The following is a 12862-nucleotide window of genomic DNA, read 5'->3' as shown; positions in this document are numbered from 1 at the left end:
TTTATTTTTTTTTATTTTTAGTATGCATTTTAAGCAGTATTTTTTTGGTTACTGAACAGAAAATGTCAGAGTAAATTTAGAAATTACACATACTAATCTGGAAGTTATACCATTCTTTATGAACCATTTGCTGAAATCACCCCATTTGCTATTACGTTGGGGGATTCCCACCTTTTCCGCACATTCCTGCATTGTATTTTGATATTTATGAATGTCAGTACTTGTTTACTTAAGTGGTATTGGGGTAAGTTTTTGATACATCTATCAGTATTATAAAAAAATCACAATATTGTTCACACAATAATGGAGTTCCTTTAATAAAGTCATTGAATGGGATTTCTATTTTTGCCATGGTATCGAAAGATATTTAATATCGTCAAATTTGAGCAGTATTGGTATCAAATACAAATATATTGTGATATCACTAACTATGTAACATACAGCACTCCTGCAGAATTAGCCACCCCCCTGCAGCCCTGGCTTAATTTGTAGTCTTTGCTGCCTTGTACTAGAGAAAACCAAGCAATGCATTTTAGATAACTTGTCATATCCTTAATTATGATTTCATCTTTCTAACCTTGGATGTCAACAAATAGTAACATATTATTGCTGTACACTAATTTGGCAAATATTTTTAGTAACATATTATTGCTGTACACTAATTTGGCAAATATTTTTTGTTATATGCCTATACTGTTGTCATGAAGGAGAATATTGTTCAGTCATTTATTTTATATTTTTTTCTAAGTGGCTAATTGAGCAAAAGATTTACTTGCTAGTGCAAAGACTGATCTTGAGCCTAAACACCCAGAATACAACTAATATTTGTGAAGCATTTACTTTGCTGTTTCCTAGTTAAACTTTGCAAAGCTAGGCCAGCACTTAGATGTTGTAGATTGTCTGCGTGATGTTTTTTTTTTTTTTTTTTTTTTTTGTTATTGATATACTGATAATAGTGATTTTTTTAGCTTTGTTACTGGAAGTAATGCTCAATTGTTGCAGGAAGGATAAGCACTGTCAGTTTGCATTTGAACTGTTTTGTTACATCGAAAAATTGTAAAACTTTTCATGTAGGATGTTTTATAATGTTCAATTTTTACTCTTGACATGCAAGAGTGTACCAGCTAATCATCAGTTGTATTGACTACATTTATTTTGATGGTGTATGGAATGAAAAGGTTAAGTTTTAAATATAAATTACTGCTTGTTTGATGGATATGTATTTTTAAAGCAACTTAATAGTAATAAAAATGATTTTAATGAAATTATTGCTAATTTGGTGTCCTTTCTGTTTCAGTACAGTGCAGTTGATTCCAACCCTTTATCCATTTATGTTATGCATCCATTTTGGAATTCTTTTGTTAAGGTAAGTAATAATATTGTTTGTTACATTATTATTACTTTTAGGGAGCGGTAAAGCAAATCATTTTGTAAAGCAGTTCATTTTAGAGTGCAATTCCAAAGGCAATTACAGCATAAGCAGCAGTAAAATATCTACAAAAAAATCTAATTAATATGTAGACAAAAACAGAATTCCCTTTTTGTTTGAGAATTTATTAGCCACTAATGGGATTTAAAAAACTGAAGTTACTAATGCATTTTGTCACTTATTACAAACAGAACCAAATAATCATAAACCAAATCTTTAACTTCGGTTATGCAGTAGTAAAAGTGATGCACATGCTACTATTGAATTCTTATGTATGTTCTTCATGATATTATTTTACCTACAGGAAAAAAAACGTTTTTATTTGTCTCTGTGGGTAATTTTCTGTTTTAAAGAACATAGTGAGTTTTTTTGGCATTTTTTTTGGTGACTGTTACTGTAGCAAGACAATATGTTTTCCAGTTTAAAGCACCTTGTTGCTTAATGAATCATGGCCATAATACTTTTGAACTGGAATTAGCCATTTGGCATTCTTACCTCATGTTCAGACGAGTTCAACTGACCCTCTTCATCTGGAGTCTACCCTGAGCTACTCGAAATTTTTTGAGCTCCACTCTCTGTCATGGCATTTGAACCCACCCACCCTAAGCAGGGACACTGACTTTTCTCGGATGTTCTCACAAGCTTATTCTTCTTTATTAATAAGAGCTCATAAACTCAGGAGTATGGAGGATATAAACTGGCATGCTAATTGAAAGACTTGTTCAAAGGTTTAGCTTCCTCCTTACTGTCGGTGCCCCCAAAGATGCATGTAAAACTGCTGCTTCTCAGATCCATTAGTCAAACAAGCTTGTGATTCGTCCTAACCTCACCCACGATCTTGACCTGGTGGTACTATAAATCACTCACTGTAGAGATCTGTATGTGTTTCATTTTTAAGAAACACTATAGAAATTGCCATTTGTAAATATGTACTCCATTGCAAATACATAAATGCATACTTGCATGCCTTTTTATACCTATCTGTGCTATATCTACCTCTACTGTTAAGTGCCCATATGAGTACCATATACAATATCTGAAAATGCAGCATACTCTGAACAGCTGTTGGGTATATCCATGCAAAGAAAAATAATGCTTCTTGCAGAATGTTTAGATGAAGTGTACATATTTAGTTCATATTTTGTCTGATACATGTTATCCTACTCAAAAGTATAATTGTGGATGTAAATGTAGTGCTTTAAAGTATGTTATTTGAGTGCTTATATTTTGCTTTGTTGTTCTCATTGGAGTGGGTGATATGGCCAAACATCTGTATCTATATCTGTTTTCTTGGTTAGATATCAGTATAATATATTTGCATATACTGTACATTTTAAACTAAAACTTATTTTTTAACAAATACATTATTGATTATGGAATTAAAACACTCTGGCCTCTGTGTTGAACTGTTCATTAACGCTCAGCTACTCAAATGAAACATAAGTACATTATTTCTCTCTCTCTCTCACATTCACTCAGTTACTACCTCAGTCTCTCACTCATATCACCCCTGCCAAGCAAACAAAGTACAAAACTTGGCTTCTTCTTGCCTTTTCTTCCTATTTGCAGATTGAACTTCACGTCACTCTAGGTAATAGTCTTACAGTGGTAGACTTGCTTACCACAAACAGTTCGCATGCGAGTCCACACTTTAAGACATTCCTTTAAGACACTTGTACACTGACATAAAATCACATTTCCCATTTCCTTTGCATGCACATTTTATGTTTTATGTTTCAATATGTTTTAAGGTTTTAATTCTTGGCACACTGGTAAACCAGTTTTCTTAAAATACATACCACAAAAACAATTTAATCAATTTTCTGAATCACCTGATACAAGTAGATTCAACATGTGTTTTTATGTGGGTTAGCTAAAAACAAAGAAGGTAAAGGAATCTCAGTATGTGAGTACATCATTGTGTGATCACTCCACTGGTTTCACAATGTGTACCACAAGGAAATACCAGAAATGGTGGTGCCAGATGGGCTTGTTTGAGGATTTCTGTAAATGCTGATCTCCTGTGATTTTCACACACAGTAGTCTCTAGAGTTTACTCAGAATGGCATGAGAACCAAAAAACATTTATGCATCACCATATGTATAGTTAATTTAAAGAGCATTTTGAGTAAATTTTCAATGGTACATGCACACTGCCAACATGAACGTGACTTTTGATCCCCTACTTTTACATCCTTTTCTTTTGGGATTCAAATTAAGTATTTTAAGTGTTATGAAAAGTTTTTTTGACTGTAGCCTTATTTAAAAAAAATAATTATATTGAATATTTAGTAACTTTTTTTTTTTTTTTTCTTCTTTTTTAACCCATAGATTTTACCCAAATGGCTAGCACCAAACCTTATCACTTTCACAGGGTTTATGTTTCTTGTTCTTAATTTTCTAATGTTGGCTGCCTTTGACAGTGACTTTTATGCCTCAGGTAAGCAGAGCATTGTGAAATTAATGTTTGATAATCTGAAATTTGGAATTTGATCTTTCACACGAAAAGTTAGTAAATCATTTACTGATGTAAAGATATTTATAATCATAAATCTCACCATTTGCATTTAGATTTTGTGAGATAAATTTCATTCATATTGCCTAACAGGTAGCACTTGTGTTGCTCGTTTGAGCCTAGGAAATGGAAATAAAATGTTTATTTTTGAGTCATTTATTTTTATTTTATATTTACCCATACAACAATTCATCTATTATATTATTGCATTGTATGAATGTGTGTCTGTGTATATACAGTTGAAGTAAGAAGTTTACATAAACTTCAGGTGAATTCTTTTAAACTCACTTTATAACCCCTCACAGACTTCTACTTTGTGCAGGACAAAATTAATTTTTCCAACAATGTTCACAGACATAGTATTTCACTTTTCATTGACTTTATCACAATTCCAGTGGGTCACAAATTTACATAAACTTTCTTTATATTTGGTAGCACTGCCTTTAAATTGTTTAACTTGAGCCAAACATTTTGGGTAGGATTCCACAAGCTTCTCACATTAAGTTGCTGGAATTTTGGTCCATTCCTCCAGACAGAACTGGTGTTACTAGGACAGGTTCTTCTTTGGCCTCGTTGCTCAAACATGCTTTTTCAGTTCTGCCCACAAATTTTCAGTTGAATTGAGGTCAGTACTTTGTGATGGCCACTCCAATTCTTTGACCTTATGGCAAAAAGGGTTAAGGACAACAACTCTGGAGGTAATGTTGTGGTCATTGTCTATTTGGAAGATCTGAGCTTCATCTCCCTTGCTGAACTCTTGCCATGTTGCTGCAGTGTATCTACATAATTTTCCTTCCTCGTGATTCCATCTATTTTCTTAAGTTTACCAGTAGTGTTTTGCATCTTGCAGTGTGGCATATGTATTTCTGGTCAGTAAGTCTTCTGTGGATAGTAGTACTGTAGATGTGTCAGAGACATCTGTGTCCTGAAGACTGTTTCTGATATGTCGGAGATGCCTTTGGGGCTTTTCCTTTACCTTAGTGTGGACTCGTCTGTCATCAGCAGTTCAGATCTTCGTTGGCCTACCAGTCCCTATGTGATTTACTGAGTTTACCAGTGCATTCTTTCATCTTAGTGATATTGCAGACAGTTGCTTTAGTTAATCCTAAGGTTGTACCACTGTCTCAAGTGGTTTTATCCTTGTTTTTCAGTTTCATAATGGTTTCTTTGACTTCATTGGCACAGCTCTTGTCTTCATATTGAACAATGGCAATTACAGACTCCAAAGGTAGTCTGTAGGTAGAAGCAAGCCTAGGTATCTTGTACTTGCACTAATAAAGCAATGAAACACACCTGAGTAATCACACATAGCTGTAATGTCAAATGTTCTAAACCTTATGGTGCCCTGAAGTGGGGAGACTATGTCGAAAAAAGTGTTGTAATTTCTGCATGTAAGTACCCTTAAATAAACGTCTGCAATGTGCACTTTAATTGTGTCTGAATTGTTTAATTTGTAATTTTAAACTGTGGAGCAGGTGTGTAAATCAATGAAAGATGTGTTTTTGTCCCAACCATTATGGAGGGCACTGTGTGTACGTATGTATGTATACAGTACTGTGCAAAAGTTTTAGGCAGGTGTGAAAAAATGCTGTAAACAAAGAATGCTTTCAGAAATATAAATAATGATTGTTTATTGTTATCAATTTACAAAATGCAAAGTGAGCAAACAAAAGAAAAATCTAAATCAAATCAATATTTGGTGTAAGTACCTTTTGGCTTCAAACCAGCATCAATTCTTATAGGTACACTTGCACAAAGTCAGGGATTTTGTAGGATTATAGTCAGTTGTATGATCAACCATTTATACCAAACAGGTGCTAATGATCATCATTGTCACACATAGGTTGAAACACAGTCATTAACTGAAAGAGAAACAGCTGTGTAGGAGGCTTAAAACTGGGTGAGGAACAGCCAAACTCTGCTACCAAGGTGAGGTTGTGGAAGACAATTTCATGTCATGGCAATATTGAGCACAGCAATAAGACACAAGGTAGTTGTACTGCATCAGCAAGGTCTCTCCCAGACAAAGATTTCAAAGCAGACTGGGGTTTCAAGATGTGCTGTTCAAGCTCTTTTGAAGAAGCACAAAGAAATGGGCAATGTTGAGGATCGTAGACGCAGTGGTCGGCCAAGGAAACTTAGTGCAGCAGATGAAAGGCACATCAAGCTTATTGCCCTTCGAAATCAGAAGATGTCCAGCAGTGCCATTAGCTCAGAACTGGCAGAAACCAGTGGGACCCAGATACACCCATCTACTGTCCGGAGAGGTCTGGCCAGAAGTGGTCTTCATGGAAGAGTTGCAGCCAAAAAGCCATACCTCCGACGTGGAAACAAGGCCAAGCGACTCAAGTATGCATGAAAACATAGGAACTGGGGTGCAGAAAAATGGCAGCAGGTGCTCTGGACTGAAGAGTCAAAATTTGAAATATTTGGTTATAGCAGAAGGCAGTTTGTTCGTCGAAGGGCTGGAGAGCGGTACAATAATGAGTGTCTGCAGGCAACAGTGAAGCATGGTGGAGGTTCCTTGAACGTTTGGGGCTGCATTTCTGCAAATGGAGTTGGAGATTTGGTCAGGATTAATGGTGTTTTCAATACTGAGAAATACAGGCAGATACTTATCCATCATGCAATACCATCAGGGAGGCGTATGAGTGGCCCCAAATTTATTCTGCAGCAGGACAACGACCCCAAACATACAGCCAAAGTCATTAAGAACTATCTTCAGCGTAAAGAAGAACAAGAAGTCCTGGAAGTGATGGTATGGCCCCCACAGAGCCCTAATCTCAACATCATCGAGTGTGTCTGGGATTACATGAAGAGACAGAATGATGTGAGGAAGCCTACATCCACAGAAGACCTGTGGTTAGTTCTCCAAGGTGTTTGGAACAACCTACCAGCAGAGTTCCTTCAAAAACTGTGTGCAAGTGTACCTAGAAGAATTGATGCTGTTTTGAAGGCAAAGGGTGGTCACACCAAATATTGATTTGATTTAGATTTCTCTTTTTTTCATTCACTGCATTTTGACTGATGAAAATAAACGATTAACACTTCCATTTTTGAAAGCATTCTTTGTTTACAGCATTTTTTCACACCTGCCTAAAACTTTTGCACAGTACTGTATATGTGTGTATATTATATATATATATATATATATATATATATATATAAAATAAAATATCCATCCATTTTCTAACCCGCCGAATCCGCAGGACAACGACCCTAAGCACACAGCCAAGATATCAAAGGAGTGGCTTCAGGACAACTCTGTGAATGTCCTTGAGTGGCCCAGCCAGAACCCAGACTTGAATCCGATTGAACATCTCTGGAGAGATCTTAAAATGGCTGTGCACTGACGCTTCCCATCCAACCTGATGGAGCTTGAGAGGTGCTGCAAAGAAGAATGGGCGAAACTGGCCAAGAATAGGTGTGCCAAGCTTGTGGCATCATATTCAACAAGACTTGAGGCTGTAATTGCTGCCAAAGGTGCATTGACAAAGTATTGAGCAAAGGCTGTGAATACTTATGTACATGTGATTTCTCAGTTTTTTTATTTTTAATAAATTTGCAAAAACTTCAAACTTTTTTCGTAAACTGATTTGGTCGTGAACCGAAGCAATTTCCCCCATAGGATTGTATGTAAATACAATTAATCCATTCCAGACCATACGAGCTGTATGTAAATATATATATATATTGTTTTAAGTTTTTAAGCACGAAAATAGTTAATTAAACCATAGAATGCACAGCGTAATAGTAAACTAATTGTAAAAACATTGAGTGACACTGAGAAAACCTTGAACAACAGAGAAAACTAACACTGCAATAGTTCGCGCTATAGCGCTACCAACCGCTGGCTAAAAACACTTTTTTTTATTTTTTAGTTAGTTTTAAGCACAGGGGAAAAAAATGAACATTTGAAAAAATCCGTAATTTAATAAACCACCAAGAAAAGTAACATTGCAACAATGCACACTATGAACCGATCGCTGTAAACAGAAGTGAAAACAAAATCAAGCCCAGTGCATTCTTTAACTGCCTTCCTACCTTATGCGTCCAGCTCTCTCTCTCGCGCTGCCTATGTGTGTGTGCGCGTCTCTCTCTCGCGCTGCCTGTGTGGGTGCGCGTCTCTCTCCCTGTGTGTGTGCGCGTCACTCTGCCTGTGTGTGCGTCTGTCTCTCTCGCGCTGCCTGTGTGGGTGCGCGTCTCTCTCCCTGTGTGTGTGCGCGTCACTCTGCCTGTGTGTGCGTCTGTCTCTCTCGTGCTGCCTGTGTGTGTGTGTGTGTGTGTGTCATGCTCTCTCTCTTGCTCGCTGCACAGGAAATGCACAGGGAGAGACTGAACATGTACAAACTGAAAGGGAAACTGGCTTGTTCGTATACTGAGTGTGTGGCTGTGAACCGAGGCAAAAGTTTGGCAAACTTTTTGGTCGTAAACCGATTTGTACATGTACCGAGATGTTCGTGAACCGAGGTTCCACTGTGTATGTATGTATGTATATTTGTGTGTGTATGTATGTATGTATGTATATATGTATGTATGTATGTGTATGTATATATATATGTGTATATGTATATATATGTATATGTACAGTGGGGCAAAAAAGTATTTAGTCAGCCACCAATTGTGCAAGTTCTCCCACTTAAAAAGATGAGAGAGGTCTGTAATTTTCATCATAGGTATACCTCAACTATGAGAGACAAAATGAGAAAAAAAATCCAGAAAATCACATTGTCTGATTTTTAAAGAATTTATTTGCAAATTATGGTGGAAAATAAGTATTTGGTCACCTACAAACAAGCAAGATTTCTGGCTCTCACGGACCTGTAACTTCTTCTGTAAGAGGCTCCACTGTCCTCCACTCGTTACCTGTATTAATGGCAACTGTTTGTACTCGTTATCAATATAAAAGACACCTGTCCACAACCTTAAACAGTCACACTCCAAACTCCACTATGGCCAAGACCAAAGAGCTGTCAAAGGACACCAGAAACAAAATTGTAGACCTGCACCAGGCTGGGAAGACTGAATCTGCAATAGGTAAGCAGCTTGGTGTGAAGAAATCAACTGTGGGAGCAATTATTAGAAAATGGAAGACATACAAGACCACTGATAATCTCCCTCAATCTGGGGCTCCACATAAGATCTCACCCCGTGGGGTCAAAATGATCACAAGAACGGTGAGCAAAATCCCAGAACCACATGGGGGGACCTAGTGAATGACCTGCAGAGAGCTGGGACCAAAGTAACAAAGGCTGCCATCAGTAACACAATACGCCGCCAGGGACTCAAATCCTGCAGTGCCAGACGTGTCCCCCTGCTTAAGCCAGTACATGTGCAGGCCCGTCTGAAGTTTGCTAGAGAGCATTTGGATGATCCAGAAGAGGACTGGGAGAATGCCATATGGTCAGATGAAAAAAACTCTACTCGTCGTGTTTGGAGGAGAAAGAATGCCGAGTTGCATCCAAAGGACACCATACCTACCGTAAAGCATGGGGGTGGAAACATCATGCTTTGGGGCTGTTTTTCTGCAAAGGGACCAGGACAACTGATCAGTGTAAAGGAAAGAATGAATGGGGCTGTGTATCGTCAGATTTTGAGTGGAAACCTCCTTCCATCAGCAAGGGCATTGAAGATGAAATGTGGCTGGGTCTTTCAGCATGACAATGATCCCAAACACACCACCCGGGTAAAGGAGTGGCTTCGTAAGAAGCATTTCTAGTCTCCAGATCTCAACCCCATAGAAAATATTTGGAGGGAGTTGAAAGTTCATGTTGCCCAGCGACAGCCCCCAAACATCACTGCTCTAGAGGAGATCTGCATGGAGGAATGGGCCAAAATACCAGCAACAGTGTGTGAAAACCTTGTGAAGACTTACAGAAAACTGTTGACCTCTGTCATTGCCAGCAAAGGGTATATAACAAAGTATTGAGATGAACTTTTGTTATTGACCAAATACTTTTTTTCCACCATAATTTGTAAATAAATTCTTCAAAAATCAGACAATGTGATTTTCTGGATTTATTTTTTCTCATTTTGTCTCTCATAGTTGAGGTATACCTATGGTGAAAATTACAGGCCTCTCTCATCTTTTTAAGTGGGAGAACTTGCACAATTGGTGGCTGACTAAATACTTTTTTGCCACACTGTATATATGTATATGTATATACGTGTGTGTACAGTAATCCCTCCTCCATCGCGGGGAGTTACGTTCCAGAGCCACCCGCGAAATAAGAAAATCCGTGAAGTAGAAACCATATGTTTATATGGTTATTTTTATATTGTCATGCTTGGGTCACAGATTTGCGCAGAAACACAGGAGGTTGTAGAGAGACAGGAACGTTATTCAAACACTGCAAACAAACATTTGTCTCTTTTTCAAAAGTTTAAACTGTGCTCCATGACAAGACAGAGATGACAGTTCAGTCTCACAATTAAAAGAATGCAAACATATCTTCCTCTTCAAAGGGGCAAACAAATCAATAGGGCTGTTTGGCTTGTAAGTATGCGAAGCACCGCGGCACAAAGCTGTTGAAGGCGGCAGCTCACACCCCCTCCGTCAGGAGCAGAGAGAGAAAGAGACAGAGAGAGAGACAGATAAAAAAATCAATACGTGCCCTTTGAGCTTTTAAGTATGCGAAGCACCGTGCAGCATACTTAAAAGCTGCACACAGAAGGTAGCAACGTGAAGATAATCTTTCAGCATTTTTAGACGAGCGTCCGTATCGTCTAGGTGTGCGAACAGCCCCCCCTGCTCACACCCCCTACGTCAGGATCACAGATAGCGCAAGAGAGAGAGAGAAAGAAAAGTAAGCTGGGTAGCTTCTCAGCCATCTGCCAATAGCGTCCCTTGTATGAAATCAACTGGGCAAACCAACTGAGGAAGCATGTACCAGAAATTAAAAGACCCATTGTCCTCAGAAACCCGCGAAGCAGCGAAAAATCCGCGATATATATTTAAATATGCTTACATATAAAATCCGCGATGGAGTGAAGCCGCGAAAGGCGAAGCGCGATATAGCGAGGGATTACTGTATATACGTTTTGGATTACCCACATGATTGTTTTATTTTTTTGGTAATGACCCTTTGATTTGTTTTTGGATATGAGTCATCTCCTGATCCCTTCTAATGTCAAACTACTTGCCATTACACACTGAAGGCAAGAAAAAACTGTAGATAGTAAACGTGGAAAGCATGGGTATTGGCGCTGAGTGAGACTGACTTTGTAGAGCCACAGTGATGGGGTATGAGAAATTGATCTTATTTTTCATTATTTAAAGTAAAGCAAATGGATGAGTGCTGTGGATAAAATATATAAAGTAAAACAGGTTAATTATTTGAAATGCTCAAAGTATTGCGAATTATAAAGCTACTGATGCAAATTTTTAAAAATAGTTAGTTCCTACTACCTATCATTACCCAGTCCTAACTTGAACCACTGTTCACAAAGCAACACATTATGTAGCAAGTACCATATCCAACCCATACAGTTAAACACCACCAGCACCATTCTACATAATTTGTCACTTTCTCATTGAGTTATGGAGGTTGGATAGGGATGCTTCTAGTGAACTGAAATAAGTTTTAAAAAAGTGTACTTTGGAACATTGTAACAGTTTATCCTTTAAATAATTCTGTCCTGTCTGGTGTTAATCCAAATAAGGATGCTAAATATTAGATGTAATTGTAAATCAAGCACAATCGAACAAATATGTAAATATTTTCCACAAAATTGTTTGAATAGGAGGAATTCCCAAAATATATGAAATAGTAAAGCAAGTGCTTGATGATTTTATTCATAATTTCGATGTTAACCTTAACAAATTTTAGATGCCTATATTTTTATGGGTTTATATGGTTGTTATTGCCTCATGTATAGAAAACAGTGAAATTGTTACATGCATGTGTTAATCAACACATTGCCGTAATTAGTGAGAATAACTGCCTTACCTTAAAATGTCTGTCTTCCTAACCAAAAAAAACCTCAACACTTTTTTGATGTAGTAATTCTTAATTACAGTAATCCCTCCTCCATCGCGGGGGTTGCGTTCCAGAGCCACCCGTGAAATAAGAAAATCCGCGAAGTAGAAACCATATGTTTATATGGTTATTTTTATATTGTCATGCTTGGGTCACAGATTTGCGCAGAAACACAGGAGGTTGTAGAGAGACAGGAACGTTATTCAAACACTGCAAACAAACATTTGTCTCTTTTTCAAAAGTTTAAACTGTGCTCCATTACAAGACAGAGATGACAGTTCAGTCTCACAATTAAAAGAATGCAAACATATCTTCCTCTTCAAAGGAGCAAACAAATCAATAGGGCTGTTTGCTTTTAAGTATGCGAAGCACCGCGGCACAAAGCTGTTGAAGGCGGCAGCTCACACCCCCTCCGTCAGGAGCAGAGAGAGAGACAGATAAAAAAAATCAATACGTGCCCTTCGTGCTTTTAAGTATGCGAAGCACTGTGCAGCAGCACGTCGCTTCACGAAGCAGCTGCACAGAAGGTAGCCAACGTGAAGATAATCTTTCAGCATTTTTAGACGAGCGTCCGTATCGTCTAGGTGTGCGAACAGCCCCCCTGCTCAATCCCCCTACGTCAGGATCAGAAAAAGTCAGCGCAAGAGACACAGAGAAAAGTAAGTTGGGTAGCTTCTCAGCCATCTGCCAATAGCGTCTGTTGTATGAAATCAACTGGGCAAACCAACTGAGGAAGCATGTACCAGAAATTAAAAGACCCATTGTCCGCAGAAATCCGCGAACCAGCAAAAAATCCGCGATATATATTTAAATATGCTTACATATAAAATCCGCGATAGAGTGAAGCCGCGAAAGGCGAAGCGCGATATAGCGAGGTATCACTGTATATATATGTATATATATAATATATATATATATATATATATATATATATATATA

The 12862-nt window shown here is 37.8% G+C and overlaps 1 protein-coding gene across 3 annotated transcripts in view; it reads left to right on the top strand.

The window, feature by feature from the left end:
- Nucleotides 1-12862, top strand: part of selenoi (selenoprotein I) — a 788955-nt gene that overhangs the window by 14363 nt on the left and 761730 nt on the right. For all 3 annotated transcript variants that reach the window (XR_007934346.1, XR_007934345.1, XM_028797349.2), the window contains exons 2-3: nt 1298-1366; nt 3761-3869. Coding sequence is in view for 1 of the 3 variants with exons in the window: in XM_028797349.2 (XP_028653182.2) it covers nt 1298-1366; nt 3761-3869 (178 nt within the window). In the remaining 2 variants the exon portion in view is untranslated. The remainder of the gene's footprint in view (nt 1-1297; nt 1367-3760; nt 3870-12862) is intronic.

This window comes from Erpetoichthys calabaricus, chromosome 3 (genome assembly GCF_900747795.2).
Source record: "Erpetoichthys calabaricus chromosome 3, fErpCal1.3, whole genome shotgun sequence".
NCBI lineage: Eukaryota > Metazoa > Chordata > Cladistia > Polypteriformes > Polypteridae > Erpetoichthys > Erpetoichthys calabaricus.
The sequence above is the reverse complement of the archived record's forward strand: the minus strand, read 5'-3'. Positions and strand labels throughout refer to the sequence as shown.